The sequence below is a fragment of the Haematobia irritans genome, chromosome 5 (genome assembly GCF_050003625.1).
Source record: "Haematobia irritans isolate KBUSLIRL chromosome 5, ASM5000362v1, whole genome shotgun sequence".
NCBI classification, from domain to species: Eukaryota; Metazoa; Arthropoda; class Insecta; order Diptera; family Muscidae; genus Haematobia; species Haematobia irritans.
In genome coordinates this window covers 1,726,245-1,749,828 of record NC_134401.1, presented here as the reverse complement: position 1 = coordinate 1,749,828, position 23,584 = coordinate 1,726,245, and the positions used below count along the sequence as shown (strand labels likewise).

The window sequence follows — 23,584 nt, the reverse complement described above, 5'->3', positions numbered from 1 at the left end:
TATATGCAACGGGGAAGTGTTACAATTTGTAGATAAAATTATATATAATTAGATATATTAACATCTAATTATATCAGATTAGATATAATTAGATGTGGGCCAAATTTGAGATCTGGTCAGATCTAACTCCTTTAGATTTAGATCTGATCAGATATTACCATTTTTCGGATCTGACCATATCTGCCTAGATATACTACCGTATCTAATCAGATATGGCGGCAGATTTAATAATATCTGGTCAGATCCACCAATTTTTACACGGGTATGTAGTATTTTTGTTGGTTCTACGAGTCGGTGAGTTTTAATGTGAGTGTCTGTTTGTCTATGCTTCTTAACAATTTCGTTATAACTGCATAAAATTTCCAAATAAAAAAAAAAATAAACAAAAAAATTCTCTCAAGCTCTTTTGGTGACATAGGCTTGTATTACTAAAGTCCCGCTGTGTGGAGCTGCTATATATGCCATTAGGTATCCGGTTCCTGTGAGAGAATAAATGTTTATATGTGCATGCTGAGTTAGCAACTACGTGAAACGTTTGTAGAAGTCTGAAAAGTTTTATACGAGTCTATGGCAGTTAAATGGCAAATACTGACTGCCTGCAATATACTCATCGTCGTTCACGAAAATTTCCCATAATTGTCTGTCCGTATGTGGGACTGTCACCCTGAGTTCACTGTATTATAGTCTATCCACTCATATTACTTTTTGAGGCTTTTTTATGACATGCAGAGTTTCTTTTATTTCTATTCAGCTGACTCTGACTCTGATGTTTGTACCATTCATTTTATTATTATTATTATTACTTTTTTGCCCTCCTTACTTTTTTTTATATTTTGCAAAAAAGCGAAAAATGTAATTGAAAAAGTTTTTCTATTAATTTTATTAAATTCCATTTTATCAAAGAGGGATTTATGCAAGAATACATTGAGAATGATTGTGTCAGTGTGTATGTGTGCGTGAACTATAAATGTGTTGGGGTATGGGTGAGTACGCGTTACCCATAGTCGTATGTAAATGTTCTAGCAAACGAAGAGGCATTTTTTATTAGTTTTTCGATTTGTGTTTTTTTTATTTTAGATTTGTTAGCCCATTGAAAAGTTGTACGACTAGAAATTGTGTAATAGAAATGAAATGAGTTTTTCATAGAGCGGAATCAATTCTAGAAACTTGATTTATTTCTATAGTTTCTTTCTAATCTACTTCCGTTCGGTGATTTATTTTCCTTTCAGTTGATATCAATAGATTTTCCAACGATGATGACGACAATGACTTGAATATGTTATCATGCGAAAAGATGTTAGTCATTGTTTGCAAATATGGAACATGCCTGAAGATAATAAAGCAATTATGTTGTTTTTCTGTTTTTTTTTATTATTATTTTTGTTTAGATGAAAAGCAATAAAGAAAATCTTTAAAACTTGAGCTACAATGTAAAAAAAAACATGGACATAAATCATAAATGGACTTTAGATTTATATATGAGTCATCGAGGGAAGGAATCTTCTTTGATTGCAATTTTTGTTATCTTTGTTATAGTTTTGGGTTTTCGTTAAATTTAACTACGTAAATATTACGAGGCATTTTACTGTCAACTGGCTTGATTTATTAAATGTTAGATTACATTGCATTAGATATAAAGAGTCTGATGAAAGAACCCTGACAAAAACTGCAATTTTTAGATGCTTTAGTTTGCTAATGGCAAAAAACATAATCATAATAAAACATAATCAGTGAGAACCTCTTATCGAAAACTTTAAAATATGTTTTATGAATCCATATCCCATATACCACTTTGAAATAAAAGCATGTCCGTTTCCAAAGATGTTTCCTTTATACAAATTATTATAATCTTAGCCAAAGAAGCGGAGACTCACTTCTTTTTTGATTTTGATTTTGAGTTTTCTGTACCTAATTCTACATTCAAAAAAAGTTTACTTGGATCCAAAGATTTTGACCTTCCCTTAAGGAGTTTGGTATTGATTCCGGGCCAAAGATGCGGCTTTTTTAAAATAAAGACATTTTTTACGGACCCCCGTAGCTTTAAATCTAGGATAAATAAAATTAAAATTGGATACAGATCTCATTCATCGAGTTTTTATTTTCTTTTTGCGATATATTAATAAAGGTATTTATGTACAAACAAATTCCAATTTCAAAATCCAAATTATTCCAGGTACTTCAAAGTAAAAACAGTTTTCTTAATGCTAAAAAAACTTTAAACCAAAGATGCAAATCCTTAAAATAGGTCTTAACCTATATTTGAAGCGTTTTTATCTGAAATTTAAAAATTTAATATGTCAATTGAGTTAAAGACGATTTCTTTAAACTACAAATGTTTTTCTTTATTTTAAGGAAAATTTGCCTTACGTCAAAGATCTACAACTTCAGCAGATAGACGCAAAATTTCAAGATTTCTGTCGAAAATTTAATGAAAAAAAAATTTGGAGCAAGGATTGTAAACTTTCTTTTGATTAAAATGTCATTGTTTTAAAGAATTTTGTCCATAGCATTACGTAAATTTTGATTCCTATTTAATTTATGTTGCATAATCTTCCATATTAGGTCAATATTTTTTTCAGTGTAGGAAACAAATTTTAATTTATCCATTTCTCCGACTTTTTTCTTCAAATGCTATCAGAGTCCTTTAAAAACGTGTTTGCGACATTGTAATTGGCAAATTCAGACTCAACATCAAGTAGAAATTATGCTATGTTTCAAGTAAAAAATTCCTTAAAATAAAGTACTGAAAATCATCTCCTATTTTCAAAGGCTTTTTTGCTTAGATGATAAAAAAGTCAACAAATTTATAGACGGTTTCATATATTTTGAAGATTTTTTCAGAATTATTAAATTCAAGTTGACCTTTTTTTATATAAAGATACCCATTTGTAAATTGATTCACCTATCTAGAAAGACAAAACGACGTTATTGAAAAGTTAATCGTCTTTTGGACAAGGAAAAACCTTTATATAAAACAAATGCGCCTTCTATAGCAAAATTCTTATATAGCAAAATTCGCACACGTTTTTTAAGGACATGAAATCTTTGGCCTGAAGACAATATTTTCTTCAGAGCATATGCCATTTCGAACGGCAATTCATTCAGTGTTAGGCACTAAATGTCGTCGGCATTAATGAGGATTTTACATATTGTTGAACAAAATGGTTATACCACCCATTGCACTGATATGGCTGCTGTCTTCTAATTAATACCATGGGATAGGTTGAAAAAAGGATTCAGGATATACACCTTAGGCAGTATTCGGCTAGTTGTGGGCTCTAATTTCTTCTTCACATCGTACCATTATTTTATGCCAGGAACACTGTATCCCTAACGAGTTCCCTAATTCGTTTCCAGTCCCTCTTTCCAGGCTGGTCCAGGGGCCAAATCACCGCAGTCGAAATCGAGTACTTCGTCTTCGTAATGTAGTTTACGCGGATCACCGCAGTCGTTATCGAATTGTTTCTACTCGAAGTTGAACACGATAGGTAGCATGCTATCGAAAACGAAGTATGTAGTGATTTTTGAGCAGAAAAAAAGGTAAACAAAAAGAAAAAAAGTTGGTGGAAATGTAATTATTATTCCATTTTGGCCAAATACATTTAAGAAAATATAATATTACTTGCATTTATGGAATCGGATCAAAGAAAGCAATGCTCAGTAGCCGCTTCAAAAAAACCTATTTTTTTCAAGAACATATTTAAAAGTTTCTTTTGACATATGAAAACGTCTTTTAAATCTATGGATGTTAAAAACACAATTTACTCTTACTCTACTTCAGGCAATGCTAAAGGACTGCTTTTGTCACGAATATTTTTCCTTATTAATGCCACTTTGTACTCATCGTCTGATTCGGAAAACGGGGGAAAAAACACTTGGATTCATAATATATTTTTACACATATATTGTAACACACAAAAACAATATAAATATCTCAGAAATAACATAATTTGATAACAAAACATTATTTTGAAATTCTACTCTCTTTCAATTTCTTATTACCATATGTTTACAGTAATGTAAAAAAAAGTAGTAGACAAAATAAATTACGATCGAATGCGGTGATCCAAAAATTTAATGCGATCGAAATGCTTCTCTATACGAAACAGAACTCGATGACGAATGCGGTGATTTGGCCCCAGGTCCTGAATCACCTCTTCACTGATATGATTAACTCTTTGCCTCAATGAAAACGATACTGCTTCAAGGTTTCATCATCCTAAAAAAAACATCCTCTGCTGCTCCTTTTCGGAGCAGATTCTCAGGTTCTCAGTTCTATGTGCCCGTGCATTATTCCCACGGCCCTCCTGACAGTCGTCCTACTCTGCTTGAAAAGTTCTCCAGTCTTTTCTTCTTGTGTGTGCCACACCATTGAATACCACACTTAAATATGAAATGCTATTGATACAGGTCAATATAAAAAATTAATTAAATATCTTTTGTAATTATTTCTTAAATCATAACGACAAGCATAATTCAACGACACCTCTGACGGGAATCTCTGCATATGTAATTTCCGTTGTCAAATGAATAGCATAGCAAATTTTAAAATTTTATCTGAAATTAAATATGCCATTCTCGCCTCTCAATATTGTGACAATGCTTTACCTCAGATCCTTTCTGTAATTTGCAACGGAATTCGTATTGTAATTATGAAATCGTATTGCAGTGAACATTTCTGTTCCGTAACATCAAAACGTGATATATGAGAATATTTGTGTGAGAACTTGCTTACCGTTAACCTTTATTAAAAGTCATTATGCAAATGAATTGCAAAAGTGTGAAGAGATATAAATCATATTTGAGAGCAAAGGACGAATGTCATAACCACCTACATTGTTATGATATCCTCTTACAATTCCATACTGTACAATAATGAAATTGAAAGTTGCCAAGGGAATGAATGTTATGAATATAACATACGCTAAAATATCAAAAGTGTTAATGTGGTACCAGTAATAATTTAAGTTGATTTAAGGCAAACTAGCATTTGTGTTAAAGTGAAATGCATTTTTGTCAATAAAATTAAGTCATTAGCAAAATATATAATTTCATAAGTAACTTCTATATCCCTACCAAATGGTTAGATTATACATAATTTTCATAATCCTTGTAGGTCATTATATAGTTAAAAAAGGGTATATTATATTCCGTCTGAGAATGAAAAGAGATTCAATGACCTAATTGTAATCGCCATTCTTCACTTCTTCGACCTTGCATATATTATTCTCACCCTAGAAACCGAAGCATTTAATCAATAGTTTACCATTGATAACAGATATGAGCTTACATTTCTTCTGATATCTGGTACATTGATACTTTCTGGAATGATAGCATATTACAGAAAGCTTCCCAATTGTATGTCTACAACGTAATTTCGTTTTTATTCTACACCTCTGAATATATATTTTTTCTATTTGTGGCACTTGATTTCTATTCTTGCTATACCTCTCGGGACTCATAACAATTTGTTTCAATATATGTATGTTATTTTTTAAATGAAGCCATTCTCTACTTTATGAAACAGAAATATATTTCGGGCACAAGTTAAAGCAACTTTGTTCAGTTGAAAAAAAAAGAAATAATATTGACAGTGTCTAGACACCAATTTCTCTGAAAGTATTGCCATTTTTAAACGTAAGGATAAACTTGTATGTAGTTGTTTTAAACTTATAAACACCTATGCTTGCAAACACACACGGATATTTTATACACCTACAAAGTGAAAACCTCTACAAACATACCTATATGGGTTTGTCGTGGTATAAAGTATTGCCCATGACTGAGGGAGAAAAATCAGCGGAGAGCACCTCAAAATACAATGTGACACATTCACATACAATGGAATATTAATGTAAAATACAAAATCATGTAAGTGAAAAAATATATTAGAGTGTCAAGCTACACATGAAGGTTTTTTGAACTCAAAAATAGGGATTTTAAAAATACTAGAACATTTTAGAATTATTCACGGCACTTTTGGAATATACAATAATATGCTAGACAGGTTAGTGTATACTCCGAAAAGGTTGATAAAATTCATTTACAGAATTTGGTATTAATTTCGAAACTGGTTTCTTTACAGTAAATAAATTTTCGGTTCGACTTCAAGCCCTAGGTTTTCATATTGAAAACTAGGAAACAGATATCATTTATATGCCTTGAAATTTAGATTATTGTATTTTGTTTTCTTAGGAACCATCAATTTGAACAGTTACGGCACGGTCACGCTAGGCAAATATTTGACAGAAATCTAAACAGAATTTGTCAACACTGTGGAAACGGTAAATATTTTTAGATCTAATTGGATACATAACATCACGATAGGAGCAATTTCGAAAAACTATATTCCAAATATTTCGTAAATGTTAATGGAAAAAAGTTTGACATAATTTTGGTGAAATATTTGTCTAGTGTGACCATACCCTTAGGCATTATCATTATGGATTATTTCGATTTATATATAACTGCATTTGTTGCTGAACGAAAATAGAAGACCCAAACTCAAGCGAGGGATAGACGGCATAAATATTTCATAAATGTTATTGGCAATTCACACTGACACATCCTAAATGTGTATATACACAGTCTCACATAAGTTTACATATGTTACACCTGAGATTTTTACCTCTTAACTAAACATATTTCTTGTTGTTGTTTATAACCCATACCAAGAAAAAATATTCTTGAAAATTAACAATTAGTTTGATTTTCAAATTAATTTACTAAAACGAAAGAATATATATGCATATTTTTTAAAATTTGATTATTTAATGAAAATATAAATTATTTAACTGTATGTAGACTTGTATGTAGACTTGTGTGAGACTGTGTATCTTTTCTTTTTTCCCCCAGTTTCTGTTTGATTTCACATAAAAGAATTTGCGATATGTATATATATTGATTTTCTCTTAGAGCTACCCTAATATATCTGCAATGCATTTAAGATTTATAGAACACATATCCATATGTGATGGCTGTTAGGTCCATAAAAACTGCGTTCTGATTCCACGGTGGCCATTTGAACTCATCCATGTTAACACCTCGTACGTATTGTGAATGCTAAAGGAGTGGAAAATGTAAAGTGTATACAATGACACATTTACAAATGGGGATAGTTGTAACAATTATTGCAGCAACCGCAACGAGGCTAGTGTGACAAGTACAACAAATTAAAGATATATGTTTAGAGTATTTATATGGCTCTTCTAGTATGCAAGAAAGATCAGAAGATACCTTCAAATGATCCAAAACACCGCGCTACGAATAGAGACAGGAGGTGACTCACAGACACACCTGAGCAGCAAGTATAGTATTATCTTTGGTGGAATACTAACACTCATATATGAGGACCAGAGTATGTTGCCTAGAGAGACTAAAGCGGTGGCATCTCTAGGTACGCCAATAGCCAGCTCTCGCTTCTGAACCAAGGTTAGGTTAGATTAGGTGACAGCCCGATGTATCAGGCTCACTTAGACTATTCAGTCCATTGTGATACCACATTGGTGAACTTCTCCCTTCTGAACCAATCCACATATCTCTTCTAAAGAATACTATGAAGTTCAAGAGAAACCTTTATAAAGACCAAAGTTTTTCAGCGGTGGATTATCCCACCTCAGTAATGCTGGTGATATTTCTGAGTGTTTCAAAGCTTCTCTAACCTAACCTAACCTTCTCTAAGTGGTTTCAATGCAATGTGGAATGCCGTTAGGACTCGAGCTCACTGAGCTTAATATAGAATTGGGCAGCACTCAGTGATAAGAGAGAAGTTGTGGTATCACAATGCACTGAATAGTCTAAGTGAGCCTGAAATATCGTGCTGCCACTATACCTAACCTAACCTAACCCTAGTTTAGACAGTCTGTGACTCAAATACACACCTGGAAAGCAAGTGTAGCACGATCGGTAAAGTGTTTTCTTTGGTGAAATACCAAAACCCATATATGAGGACGAGAGTAGGGTAGACTATATAGGTGATATCTCCAGGTACCTCAATAGCTAACTTTTGCTTCTGAACCAAACAATCCACATCGTGAGGCATATCTTCCCATACCCAGCCAATCCTACAGACCCGACACCACAATTCTTATAAAACCATCCAGTAGAAACAGCTCTCATTTTTGAGCTGATTAAAAGTCCTCTAAATGCCATTTAAAATTCTTAATACAGAGAAACCTCACCACCCAAATATTGGGTCGATCGTTGGTGTCCACTTCTGAGAGGATTTAATGTAACTACTTTTTTCACTTTACTCCAGGGTTTACAACGACTACCATCGCATAATTCTTGATTTAATGTCCCATTGTTTTATATTTACCAATTAGCATTACTAAAAATGTTTTAAAGCCAGGGAATAGAAAAATAATTTATTTATGGATTCGGCAGAACTATGGTTTATTGTGTAAACTAAATGATCCCAAAGAACATATCCTTTGATATGCACCCAACTGATGATGGCAGAGAGGAACATATCCTTTCATATTACCTTGTGGAGAACGGAAGTTTCGTGTCATCTTCCTTTTTATCCTTGCAGTTGTGTTCTTTAAAATTTCACAACCAAGAATGCTTGCAATTTCCTAAGTCATGCTGCAAAGTTTCTCCTTTCAGCTCATTAAACTAATACCAATATTAGTTGCATAAGTAGTGAAAGAGATGACAAGCTTGTTTGGATGAACCTAGTTTTGCCTAATAACTGCTGTAGGGGAAAAAAAATAATAAATCACCAATTTGTAATACTTTTGTCTAATTAGAATAGACTTCGATTGTCCGATTATGAATAAAAATAAGTAAATTAAAAATTCACTTTGGATGCCAAAAATGTTAAAAGGTAGAGTAGAAAACAAAATAATAATTGAATTTCATGATCTTAAGTGCCTAAAAATATGTTTCAAGTTGAGCTATTGCCCAAAAATTTCTTGAAAATGTAAACGTTTCGCATTCTGTTCCTGATGTTTTAAGTTAAGCTGCATTTTATTTTATTTTATTTTATTCTACCTATTCATATTTCAGTTGTGAACATTGCTAAGAGGGATCCGATTTGACTTTGTTTAGTCCTTGAAAGAAATTGTAGTTCTTCAAAGTTAGTTGGTTTTCACAAGATTTCACTTAAGAGTTAATTCACAAGGGAGTCTTCACGTATTCTCTGTACTGCATAGCAAGTTCCTCGTCTCCACAAAACAAAAAATTCTTCATCTAGTACAGCAGTGTAGTTTTGTTATTTCCATGAAAAGCTTTTTGGAAAATTCCAATTTGGTTTTTTCTTTTCTGTGGCCAATGCAATACAGGAATACCAGCAAGCAACATTTAACAATCAGGAAGGACACCCGTGATGATGATAATGTTGATGACGTTCCCAACAACAGAACCAACAACATTGTCACAAGTCATATATCTTATCAGCAGGGCAAAGGCATTTTTTGTTTTTTTTTGTTTGCTTGCTTACGATAGTAATGATGATACTGGTTGTTTGCATTAATGCTATTTGGTGCCTGTTGTTTACAAGAAAAGCCACTGCTGGCTGTTGGTGATGGTTCCTCATTGCCATCATCAGTAGCAAGAGCTGTAGCAGAAATTTTGTAGTGAATTTTTATGTCTGTTCAACATCAGAGTTTTTACATTTTCGTCGCTTTTTCGGTTCTTGATGTTGATAATTTTCTATGGTCAGGAGGAAAGTAAAGTGAATTCAGTTGGAAGGCTCTTAGGTTAGGTTAGGTTAGGTTATGTGGCAGCCCGATGTATCAGGCTCACTTAGACTATTCAGTCCATTGTGATACCACATTGGTGAAGGCCCTTAGTGAGTATGTCTGTAAAAATAGACAGCCTTTAGTGAGAGATGCCTAACGAATTCTTGTAAAAAGTTCCAATGGCTAATGGCAGGACTCAATGATAAGAGAGAAGCTCATCAAGACTTACCTTGAGACTTTGACTTTTTTAGTGAAACCACTTTAGAAAGATGACACATGATCTCTGAGTCTTTTTGAAATATAATTTTAAATTCGATAACGTCACTTTTCTCAGGTTTACGTTATCCATTTTGATCAGCCGTATTTGTCATCGCCACCTCCACGATCGACCGATTTTGTATACTTTTTTCGTTTTGGAACATATCACACTAACATCATGTTGTGATTTTTCAATACTTGCTAATATTGTACTTCAACCTTATCGATTTCCTACCTTAAGACTTGTATAATAAGACATATGGATTTGGCAAGGCCCCAATAACAAAGACCTTCGATTAACCCCAATTTGCAAATGCATTTGGTTGTATGTGGGTTGGAGAAAATAAGAGCGGGTATTGTATAGAGTGACATATAACAGCACATTTGCAGTTGAATATAACAACAAGGTTGGCGATACATATTCACACACACACACAAACACTTAGTTACATTCACAAGCATATGCTCAAATTCATATCAAGCAACAATCACTTTGGCAAAGAGAAGTCTCAGTCTCTATCACTCACACACAATCACATCCGTATCCGCAGAAACTCACACACAGCCACCCACGCACATTGAAAGACAACACAAAAGTTTTACAATAACAGACGACGCGGCATTTTAACCCAAGTGACAGGTTAAATTAAAACGTCACATAAATCTTTACTAGAATTTTCATTAAAATACTTAAAAAGGCGAAAAAAACACGAATATCGTCGGCAACAACATCTCCACCAACGTCTTCTCGGAACAATACAAAGTTGTTCACTTTTTTCTCACCACTTCCGTTTGTAAAGAGCCACAGACACATACACTGATACGCTCTTGCATGCATACAAAACACTTAGCAACGGACGTAGGAAGAAGAAATCGACATACGGACCAAATACTTGCTGCTGCCCCTGAAGAAGACGAAATTGAAAGAATGTTGGTGGAAGGCAGCCACAAAAATATGTTACACTTGGAATAAGATGTTGACTGGTGGTGGCGTTTTTTGTTGTTGTGGTTGATGTTGTTCTTAAAGTTAATGGCCAAATGGAATTGGGAAGAGGCATGAGGGGACCTTCAACGCTTCGCCTCAATGAAACTTAAATTTAAAACTGTACGATGCGATGGAGAAAAATTCAAAAGGGTCCTAGGAAACAAAACTATCCTTGACATCGGTTGCATGTTGGTTAAACAGGAGCACCATCGAGAAGAACCGCAAAAACGGAATTTTTCCTTAGAAATAATTAAATTTTCTTGGTATTTTACGCTCTTACTCTTGGTATGTGGTGTGATGGCATGGTTTGGTAAATGTGGTTTAAGAGGGTAGTTTTGTTTTCGCTTTTTTGACGTGGCCGCAATGTTTGTGGCAAATAATTTATTAGTTCTTCCAACAAAATGTTATTGAAGGGCAAAAAGAGCCCAGGGTATCGCATCAAATATGTTTGTTTCGGATGCTATACGCCTAGAGGTTAGATGGTGTGAGATATGCCCAAGTATACAAAACGAATTTCCCTTTGCTACTGCATTGAATTAATGATAATTGCAATAGTTTGTAGTCTAAAATAAAATAACCCAAATTATGAAGAACGAAATATATATAAAAAAACATAAAGAGTGTTCAGTTGAACTGAATCTAGCATACATTTTTAGATTCTACTATAGCAAATCATTATTAATTTAAGTATATTTGAAAAAAAAACAATACAATCTAAAATAAAATTCATTCAAAATAGTTCCCAAAATGAATTTTGAATAATGGACTTGGAGTTAAAGTAGTAAATATGGGGTATTCAAAGCTAAGTTTATCAGGATCGATCATTTCAATGGTAAGGCATATCCTTTTGAAAGCGAAGACTACAGGATGTGTCATACAGTAGTAGGTGTTCTTATATGTAGGCAACTTTTAAAATACTGAATTTCTCTGAATGTCTCTCTGATGTAATGTTTAGATTTTCCATGTTACACGGTCATGGGTCTAACCTGACAAAACATAAAAATATTTCCTAAAATGTATTCTTCTAATACTAGTAAGCCCTCACATATATGGTGTTACCAGAGGTTTCTTGCTTACCATTCCTGCTGAAAGGAATTTTAAAATTTCTTGTAATACTCATTTTTTTATTCATAAAATTGTGCAACTTCTCGTTTTACCTTCTATACAAAAAGTAAAGTAGCTCATGTAACTAAGCCCTGACAAAAAAAAAAACTATAAAATGTTGTTTTGCTATCCTTTGAGCAATTCCAACAAATCATTTTTTTCTTCTTCAAAATGTTGGGCAATCTGTTAACTAAATTCCGAAACACAAAGTATCAAATAAATATTCACACTCTATTTTAGAGTTTCGACGCTTGTTTTTCGTTTGTTCATGGGACACATCTAATTTTCATCAAGGTTGGTGTTAGTTTTACTGCAAACAAAAACAAAAAATGGTCATATTGATTTATATCAGGACGAGACAACAAACTCCAATTGCCAAAGCGAGTTTTTGTTTGCTTGGATTGTGTATTTCCATACATATATTTTTTCTTTCTCTTTCCCTCTGAATGTTAAAATTTACCTTGGGAAATATAGACGCACTATTTCACCGATTCGTCCTTTGATGTGATAACTGCATGAGGTGTTGGGTGGATACCAATGGGCTATGCTCAGGAATATACCCTCACTGGCACTGCTATCTTTGAGTGAGTCCGAGCTTAGAAGCCAATCGCATATGCCATGTTTAATGCCGGCCGTTTCCACATGACCTGGCCAATTGCCAACATTGAAATGGAAGCCAGTGTTCAGTAAAGGTCCAGCAGGTGATGTAACAAATTCAACGTACATGTATTGGGAAGTGCCTGTAATGAAAATAACCAAAAAAAAAAAAACAAGAGAAACAACACCAATATAAATACATAGTAAAAACCAAATCTATATATAGTATATAAAAGTAAAGGTAGAAGGTGTAGAGGGGTGGTGGTGGTGAGCATACAATTTTCGTCCATTAGGTTATCAGGGGAGAATGATTTACAAGCCCATATAGAGCCACACATACACATATTCATCTCCATACAATGAAATGTCACCAGCATCTAAGTTTCACATTTGCTTTACATTCAACCAAGCCTGCAGGATGCAGCATGCAAATGTCAATGCAGATGCAATGAATTCGAGGTGGTGTGGTGGTGCCACAGTCCACTGTGAATACAAAACATTTAATAAATATTAATTGCATTAGCATTCAATATCCCCCATTTGACATATACGGACTTGATTATGAAATAGGTTTTACTCTGTTGCAAATCGAATTTGCATTTCGCCAACATGCTTCTGGATATCAAAATGGCTGGCTATGGGTATTGTAGTGCACAAATATGGGTAGTACAGTTTTCAGGTTTTGGAGGTCTATGCAAGTGCTCATGGGTCTAAGGAAGTTATGTGGCAGTGCATTGGCAAATTAGTCAAGGCATCGATGAAGGTAATGCTTATTTGAATATAAGCATTAAAATTTCCCTTGGCTATAACAAATAATATGCTAATGCAAATTAAAGTTCTAAATTAAGAAAAAAATACACTGTGGAAAAATTAAATACGGTTATAGAGAGAAAATAATTTTCTATAGACTCCATGATAGGTTGGTTAGGATAGGTATAGTGGCTGCCCGTTATTTCAGGCTCACTTAACCCTCTAATGCCCCAATTTTTTTGTCAGCTGATTAAATATTCATTGTAAACGACACAAAATCAAGAAAACTAATCAAGGAAAATTTATACTATAAAATTCAGTATATGCTGCAAAGGCTATTGAACAGGTTCAACTATGTTTTCTTTTTAGTTCATTAATTTTTGTTGTCTTAAAGTGTGTTTTACTATAAACTTCCTTATTTAATGAAGCCCGCCTAAAGGCGGGATTGGGCATTAGAGGCTTAAAATATTCACTCCATCGGGAGACCACAGTGGTGAACATTTCTCTTGTAACTAAGTGCTGCCCGATCCCTTGTTTAGCTCAATGACAAGGGACATACTTTTTAAAGAGTGTGAAACTCAGATCCATCAAAGGATAAAGGATATAAAAACGTTTGTCATTTGATAAATTGGTCCCATTGAGAGTATACGATATATGCCCTGAAAAAAATTCTTTAATTTCCGTGATTGAAACATTCTCAATTAAAAATTAATTTGATCAATTAATTTGCTGATTGTAATCAAAAAAATTGTTTGTTAGTTGTGGGTTAAAGATATTTCTATGCCTCCTTTCATTAGAAAAACTTTTGAGAAGGCACTTTAAACCTTGAAGGTATATTTTTTAAGGAATGTTTATACAAGTGAGTTACATAGTATCTCCTTCTTAAAGAGATTGGCCGATAGGCTCACATTTCGCAAATTTCGAGATCATACATCGGGCAAAGTGGAACAGTCTAACCTGTCTGATTCTATGTTTCTCCACCTACCAAAGTAAAATCTTTGCACAAAAAAAAATATTTTTTGTATTCAATCACGAAATTAATTGATCCAATTAATTTTTAATTCAAATGTCTTCAATCACGGAATAATAGTATCAATCACCAAAGTCAATTAAAAATTTTATTAAACCAATTAAAAATTTAATTGGTACAATGAAATTTGTGATTGATTTTTGTTTCAATTCAATTGAATAGTTTTTAAAATTTTAAATGACAACATTTAGGTGATATTTTTTGTGTTAGTAGCTCAACGAAACGATTTATTATTTCAGATTACGATGCAGATATCATTCAAGCTTAACTGATTTGCTCCTGGTAGCGAGGGATGTTTCATAATATGGTGATTTTAGAACGCTTTGGCCATGAGACCGACAGATTTGGAAAAACAACTGGTTTTTTAGAATACTTCGGTTAATCGCTGATACTACCAAGGGACCAAGAGATATGGCATAGACTGAGTATTCATTATATAATTTATCCCTAAGTCTATTCAAAATGCTTTTAAGACTAAAAGGATCTGCTGGTTTCCATATGAGGCGTATAAAGGATCTGTTGGTTTCCATATGAAGCGTATTAAGACGATAGTGATGAAAGTATTTCGCTGTCTATCAGTAATTACGGTACATTCCTTCTATTGTATGGAATTTGGTGCAGATTCTTTTTGCCTTCTTTCTCCTGATTTTGTACCTTGAATATAACAATGGAAATTATATCTTTTGAAGATGGATGATATCGGTACATTTTTATATATAGCCCATATATGGCTGATTTACCGATTCTACTGCTCGAGAAGTATGTCTGCCTGTCTTTTTTAATCACGTTTATATATTTTTTTAAGTTTTGTGATCCTTGTGAAATCGAATAACATCGTGTTTTTTTTTCTTACCTATTATACTAAATGGGAATTTTCCCAGTCCACAAAATTTTCCAATCAATGGTGAATGTTCATCTCGTCCATCATAGACTGCCAACCAATCATAAGGACAATGCTCATTGCCAGAGCTTATATGGCGGATGGGACAAGTCATAACATTTTCACATCTGCAAAGAAGAGAAAAAAAAAATAACAAATGACAAATCTTTTCAACGTAATTTCAAGCAATCATAAATTTTAATGTAACAATTATAGTTGGGAGTGGCGGACAAAATGGACCTCACATTCCCACTCCCTTTCTCTCCAATGAGAACATAAGCTCAGAATTAATGACCCCGTCTTTGTCGCTTCATTATAACGCCACTTGGCTTTGGGGGGTTTTAAAACTTTCTAATATCCTCATCGTTGTCAACATCATCAAAATTTCAACAGAACTTTCCATTACCATAGGAATTTATCTGATGGCATTGGAACACGAGCCATTATACCCCTCGCTCCCTACCCCTGTATTTCCATCATCGCTTAATGTAAAGGCTCATTATCCCTCCATGAATTTTAACAAAACATTTCGAGTGATTATTTTTGTGATGTGATGGCGATTTGGTTGATTGTCATGTCCTCCCCCCACACTCTGTCCAAGCTCACAATGTAGGCAAATTGCGACCACATAAAGTGTAGAGCGCTTTCTGATGAAATCATTATTCTTCATCATAGCTGAATGTAGCAAAAATGGTAATGGTCATGGTAGCCAATATAGCTGGCCGGAATACAAAGCAAGAGAGGATTCTGTCGCATCAGCACCATCATTAGAACCAGATTCAGCAAATCTATGGCTCCAGCACTGATGGTTATGAGCTCGTCAATGCCATAGCGAATATGCCAAGTTAGCCATAATTATAAAGTTGCCAAACAATTTTCCATTTTTGTTTTGCTTTTTTCTGTCCATTTCCACAAAGCTTTTTTCATTTCAAATTTAAATAATTGATGATGGTGGATGGGGAAGGGAGGAAGGCAGATGCTAGGTATAACCTCACCCCAGTGTTTATCGCATTATCCTTTATATTTGTTACGTGCGAATAACATTTGCCAGCAATTTGTAAAATTGAATTGTGATTTATGACAAAATTATGATATGCATTTTTCAAAATTTTATCATTTTCAATGAAACATTGCAGCTCCACAACGTTGCTTGCCCTTAGCGCCACATTAGAACAATGTAGCATATGGCGGTGGAAGGAGGCCCATTATCTCAGGGGTTTGGTATTATTTAATTTTATTAAACAGAGACAAGTTAATTTGTCATCCGTGATGCGTGACAACAAAAAGCAATTTAGGAAATTTGCTACAGTAGATTTGGTTTTGGGGGGCAAATTAGAAACCGGCCGGCTAGCATAGTAGAGCGATTTATTTAATCAAAAAAAAAAAAATCAACCTCACTTGGCAACGGTAAATTTGGAGCTCTTTAAAAATTGAATGAAAAATGGTTCAATATATTTCATATAAAAAGTGAAGAAATTAAGGTTTTACTATGCTCGAATTGATTTGTGTTTTGTGAAAAATTTGTTAGTAGTCATTGCAATTTCCCAGCATTCAAATAGGTCCGAGAATGAGTTCATATTTATTAAAATAAAATACGCCTTTTGTTTGAAACATGGCCATTTGGGTAGAAGGGTATTTGCAGAAAAGCCTCTCTTTCGTACATACAATGTCGAATGAAATCACGCATGGATGATCAAAAGTCATTTCGAGGACTCTTTTTTATTTAATCTCACATAGTGAAGGATGTGTTCGGCATTGAGATGTACCGAAAATAATCAAATCATACCATCGCCATACAAGCATCATAGAGTGGAGCGTATGAAAAGATGCCTTTCCGTTTGTAACATACCAATTTCCGTTGGTGAAACTTGGCACAGATTCGTTTATTGTAACAAGAATATGGTTGTCTCCGTTCGAAGATGGTCGGTTTAATCTATTTCAGGAACATCTCGAAATGTTCAATTTGTCTGAAATTTAGAATTTGGTGGTATTTTTATCCCATTAGGTTATATGTTTAATATGGTATATATCGGTCGATATAGTCTCCATACCGACCGATCCCTTGAGTTTTTATAAAACTTCGTAAAACAAAGGATTTTTACAAAAGGATGACCAATGAGCAAAATTTTCGATTTTGGAGTGAAGGTCAGCCAGAAGCATTGCAAAAGCTACCAATGTATCCAGAAAAAGTGAGGTTAATGGTATTTTTTTCGAAAAATTGTGTTCAGCAACGAAAGTCATTTTAGGCTCATTGGGTACGTAAATAAGCAGGATTGTCAATTTGGAAGTGAGGATCAGCCAAAAGTATTGCAAAAGCTATCAATGAATCCAGTTTAGTGCTGTTTATGGGCTACTTGTATCAATGGAGCATTCTTCTTCGCAGATAATGCGAATCGTAACGTAACTGTGAATGGTGACCATTACTCTGAACTGATTTCAAAGTTTTTTTTTTTTTTGCCGAAAATACAAAAGCTTGATTTACATGACATGTGGATTCAACAAAGGGGGTGCCACATGTGACACAGTACGCGTAACAATGGAGCCATTGAAAGGCGAGTTCGGTGAACATTTTTTTTTCACGTTCGGCACCGGTCAATTGGTCGCTTAGATCTTGCGATTTGGCGTCTTTGGACTATTTTTGTGGGGCTATGTTACAGCTCATTTCTACACAGACAACCCGGACGCATTGAACGACAATAGTGTCAGCATTTATTCGTGAGATACCTGCCGAAATGTTGGAAAAAGTATGCAGTGGCGGTCAACATTTGCATAAAATAATTTTCAAAAATTAAATTATATGGGCCGTACTATCGAATTAAATAAAGATTTCAATCAATTTTTTGGGGTTTTTTATGTTTTATGATTTTTTGAAAAATTTTCCTATAGCTCTTAAAAAATCACCCTTTATCTCTAGAATTGCATTCTTGGATGTACATTAAAGTATTTAACTTAGGAAGAACATTCCAATTTGTTGACTTAATCGCTCTATTGAATTTAATATCAACCCCAAGAAAGTCCCCAAGAGATGGATGGAGAAGTATCTTTTAAAAGGCTTTCATTTACAATTTCCATAGGTTTCATAAGAAATATTTTCGTTTTTTCTTTGCAGTTTATCTTTGAAAAAAAGGGTTTAATTTAAAATCATCCTTTGATGCTGCCCGCGTAAATTTAGCTAGAATTGCCTTCGTTCGTTTCCGCCAACAGAAATTAATCAAAAACCGGAAAAGACTTTTACGTTTTTTGGGCTCTTGGATTGAAATGATTGCGATTTTTCGTTTTTTGTTGTTGTTTTTTTTTTACTACAATCAAATAGGTTGTGAAAACAGACCATGACCCCTGTCTATCGTTTGGTTCACTACTAGTTGGGAGGAGGAATGTTTTGTCTAGGCTTTCAGTTTTTGTGGGTTAGGTTATGACATCTTAATTTTTATGGCCGTTTTTATGGGGATGAATAAGAAGATCTTTTCATTTTCGCTGATAATGTTCTCATTGCTATGGCTACTGTTGTTGCCGCCGATGTTATTGTTGAAAAGTTCTATGTGTTCTTTGTGACTTTTAACAATTTTGTTAACATTTACAGCCTTCGCCATTTTTACGGCTTGTATTGTCTTAACTTTTTGACCTTTGTTGCTGTTTTGTTCACAAGACAAGGAATTCTACTGACATTCAGCATGTCACCGCCCCCCATCCATGTCATCGCCCCAACTGATTCTTGGCATTCCCCCACTACTATGGCTTTTGAAAGCACTGGCAATTGCTGCTGCTTCCGGTTTTTATTACATTCGCTTAACATTTGAGATGGTCCGTTGGTCTTACGTTTGCTCGTTTCCAGACCTTACACTATGACCATTTTAAGTCTCAGTTGCTGCTGTCATTTTCATTAAATTTAAAAGGTTTTATATTCTTTGACTTCCCAGCACAAAATGTGATCAGACCTGATGTTATTTTCATTCCCAAAGTAATTGATATGAAAGAAAAGCAGGTGTTCTGTGATCCAACAATCAAAACGAAACGAAAAAAAACACAGAGCACATGATAAGAAAATGCAAAGTAAATGTTAACAGTTTGTTTAAAATTTCGAGGTGAAAAAAAATATTGCTAGCCACTTGTCTTCAGTTTTGCTACACCATTTAAATGGTTATATCACGGTAGTTAAATAAAATGTCTCATGGAATTGCTCAAAGAAAATATTCAAAGGGTCCTATTAACTTGGTTATCTTTTCTTTCAGAAGACTAACGTTGCCAGGTTTCACTGAGAAAGCGAAAGGTAAAAGGTGTATTTTTATTACACTGTGGGGAAAATACTAAAGTGTGAGATAGCTTCAATGAAAAGGCGAACGATTTTTCATTGCTTTTTGCAAAGTGAGGAACATTTTGAATCATAAATCAATAATTGTGACTTTAAATTGTTCTAGATCAGGGGAGATAAATGTAATAGATGAAATGGTACTGGTCGGAAGAGTACTGGATCCTATAGTTTTAATATTCTTTCAACAGGTAGATATTCTTGTTTGCTTCCTCAGTCCAGTATGAGGACAGAGATAAAATCGGAAAGGTAAAAACGAAAGGAAAGGAAACAAGAGGCGCTTGAAGAATCTGAAACGGCAAACAAATGGAGTGGATTATCTAAGAGAAATGGGAGCCATCGTGGTGCAATGGTTAGCATACCCGCCTTGCATACAAAAGGTCGTGGGTTCGATTCCTGCTTCGACCGAACACCAAATAGTTTTTTAGCGGTGGATTCCCCCTACCTCAGTAATGCTGGTGACATATCTGAGGGTTTCAAAGCTTCTTTAAGTGGTTTCACTGCAATGTGGAATGCCGTTCGGACTCGGCTATAAAAAGGAGGTCCCTTGTCATTGAGCTTAACATGGAATCGGGCAGCACTCAGTGTTAAGAGAGAAGTTCACCAATGTGGTATCACAATGGACTGAATAGTCTAAGTGAGCCTGATATATCGGGCTGCCACCTAACCTAATCCTAAACCATCTAACAGAAATAAAACCGGTGAGCAAACTGCCGAAACTATACACAAAATGAATAAGGAAAAGAAGACTGGTCCAGCTGAGTTAGACGAAGAGCCAATTAAATCTAAAGATACTTTGGTTACTGCTACAAATCCGAGATCAATCTACGACAAGAAAATCCAAAAGATAAAGGAGCTAGATCAATTGAAGGATTTGGTCTATCAAAGGTTTTCATCATGATCATGGGAGCCACCGTGGTGCAATGGTTAGCATGCCCGCCTTACACACACAAGGTCGTGTGTTCGATTCCTGCATCGACCGAATACCAAAAAGTTTTTCAGCGGTGGATTATCCCACCTGGTGACATTTCTGAGGGTTTCAAGCTTCTCTAAGTGGTTTCACTGCAATGTGGAACGCCGTTCGTACTCGGCTATAAAAAGGAGGTCCCTTGTCATTGAGCTTACCATGGAATCGGGCAGAAAGAAGTTCTCCAATGTGGTATCACAATGGACTGAATAGTCTAAGTGAGCCTGATATATCGGGCTGCCACCTAACCTAACCTAACCATCATGATTATATATTGTTATTACGAGATAAGGTAGTTGTAAGAGGAATAATCGTCTTCAAAGTATATCATCGATGGAAAATAGAATCCATTACTTGCTGTTTGCTGCAATTAGACGCCAAATTAAAATCCATATTTTGTAATTCTTTCTTATAGAAGTCATTGTAAATTTAACAGAATATCGCAATGGATTACAACGATAAACAGATTTGAACAAATGTTCGCATGTTAGTGTATAATCCTTAAGAATATTGAAAAGGGGACCAAATGTCTCGAGGAGCTACTTGCTTTACTTAAAATGTACCAACAAATAGTACAAAAGGGTTAATTTTACAAACCTTGTTCTAGTTATGGGAATGAAGGGATGTAAAGGTCTACCAACGGGGGGACCTTGGTTATTTATATGCTAGCCTCTCTTTTCTTTCTAAGATGCGTACAATTATACTCTCAATTATAAGACCAAAAGGTTTACTCACCGGTGAAAAAAGGTTTTGGGGATGTGTATTGAAACAAACATACTATCTTCTAGTAATATTAAATCTAATAAAATTTTAGTTGCTATTAAATAAATATTATTTTCAGTGTATTAAAAGCTGGAATTTCCTTATCTTCCAAGTGAATAAATTTTCCACCCGAACGCACTGAATATTTCGATTTTTTTATTTCATCTACCTTCAAAACAGACATTTGCAAGTCGACTTTAGTCATACCATAAGCCACTTATTTCGCCCAAACTTTGTTTGCTTAACATCTTGGACAACTTTAGACAACCGTAAGTATTTAACAATTCTCAATTTCTTAGAGAGTATGTGTCCTGACTTTTCTTTGTGCTTGACCAACGGTGTTTTTTTGCATCTTACGCAAAGCTTTTAATTTGAATTTATTCTAGTGTTCTTTTGCAGAGTCTTTTTTTTTGTGTCACTTATCCGTAGTTATTTCCTTAACTTTAATGTTCAATAAGCACGTAACGAGAACGATAAGAAATGGAAACGAGAAATCCTCAGAGTAAAGCTGGGGACAACCTTGGTCACCAAGAAATCTTGACAGGGGATGGCAAGGCAAAGATTCTTTCTCTGCCATTTTTATCCAGTTTAACAAATGTGTACACGAGCAGCATTTGTATGGCATACAAACGACCTGGGCAGGACATTTGTTAGTTGGCCATTCAGATGTTGGCTTGCAGCGTCCACCACAGGGCCACTGAGTCATTCATTTCTGCAGTCAGTCATTTAAGGAGATGGATGACTGACTGCATAGTAAGTATATGCTTATTTAAGTAAAGAATTCCATCCTTAAGTGTTCGAAGGTTCATCCGTTCATAGGTATCGTTCATCCCTTCGTCTGTCCCTACGTCCGATTGCCTGTCATCCGTTTGTCTGTGTGTTTTTCCATTTGTCTTTCTTTTTAAATTATTTTTCTTTCTTTGGCTTTGTCCTGCTTTATTTTTGTATGCAAAGAACGGAAATTAATGTATGTACATTTCTGTTAAGGTCTCCCTCCCCCTACCTTACTTCGTACTACCCCATCACCCTCGTTTGGCAATCGTTTTACAAAATACTAAAATAAGTCAGAAGAGAAAGAAACCAAAGTTACGATGAAACTAAAAGCGATGGATATTGGTGTTGAAGGCGGATGAATCCAAGGATTTTCACAGATTTAGATTGACAGACACTCAATCGATGGTAAGTAAAGTTGTCGTGGTCGTGTTGGTCCAGCAACAATTGCTGCAATTTATATTGGTTGCCATAAGATATGGGCTATCTATCTATATATCTCTTGACTGGTGGTAGTCTATGTACTGTCAGTCTGTGTTCCATCAATGTTTTACCATCGTAAAGATCGTTGATTAGATTTTCTGCCATTCATCGCGTTGTTATTCGAGCATTTAATTGATTAGAGAGTGTCATTAAAAATCTACATCAATGTAAGCGTTAGGGTTAGGGGGTGAGCGAGAGATAGAGGAGATGGTGTGCGTATCTGTGACCTCATTACACAAATGAGCAAGGAACAAGGAAAAGGCTGTCAAATAAATAAAAGAAAATTCAATTGGATTGCCTGTAAGCGTCGGAACCATGGATATTGGTTCTATTTTCCATTTTCTGAGCATTTAACACTGTGAAATTTTTGTCGATCCGAACATTCATTTCGGGAGATGGTTTATACCGAATTAATGCCAGGGTCACACTGGGAAAATATTTGACAGAAATCGAAAAAGAATCCGTTGCCATAGCCAAACCAGCAAACATTTTTAGCTCATATTGGGTATATAACATCATGGCAGGGTTATTTTCCAAAAACCGTATCCAGATATTTGGATAATTGTTCTGGAAAAATGTTTGACACTCATTTTGGTCAAAGGCCTTTACTACTGTAAAATTTGAATTTTGAAATAAATTTTTGTTTATATCGGAAAAGGAACAAAAAAATAGTTAATAGAAAAACGCAAATATAGAGTATGTAAAATATATTCAGAACCACTTAACTCAGTTTCGGAGTAAGTTTCTTAAAAAGAGTAATGTTTTAAGGGCTCTAAGAAAATTTTATTCAAAAAGAAACTCCAAAAAATAATGAAATATTTATTTGGGTTGATATTACGAACCCTATAGTTCAATGTTTGCAGATTATTTCGTATTGTCCGCGACTGTGCCTCAAATGCTCCATCCGCTTAGTCCAATTTTGCCATACTCTTTGCAATATTACGAGCGGTACCTCACGAATAAAGGCTTCAATGTTATCTTCAAATCCGTCAATTAAAGCAGGTTTGT

The 23,584-nt window shown here is 34.6% G+C and overlaps 1 protein-coding gene across 1 annotated transcript in view; it reads right to left on the bottom strand.

Moving 5' to 3' along the window:
- The window catches only part of LOC142237917 (uncharacterized), a 222,785-nt gene that overhangs the window by 8,932 nt on the left and 190,269 nt on the right, over positions 1 to 23,584 (bottom strand). The window contains exons 7-8 of the mRNA XM_075309374.1: positions 15,261 to 15,415; positions 12,491 to 12,770 (exon numbers count right to left, since the gene is read on the bottom strand). Coding sequence (XP_075165489.1) covers positions 12,491 to 12,770; positions 15,261 to 15,415 — 435 coding nt within the window. The remainder of the gene's footprint in view (positions 1 to 12,490; positions 12,771 to 15,260; positions 15,416 to 23,584) is intronic.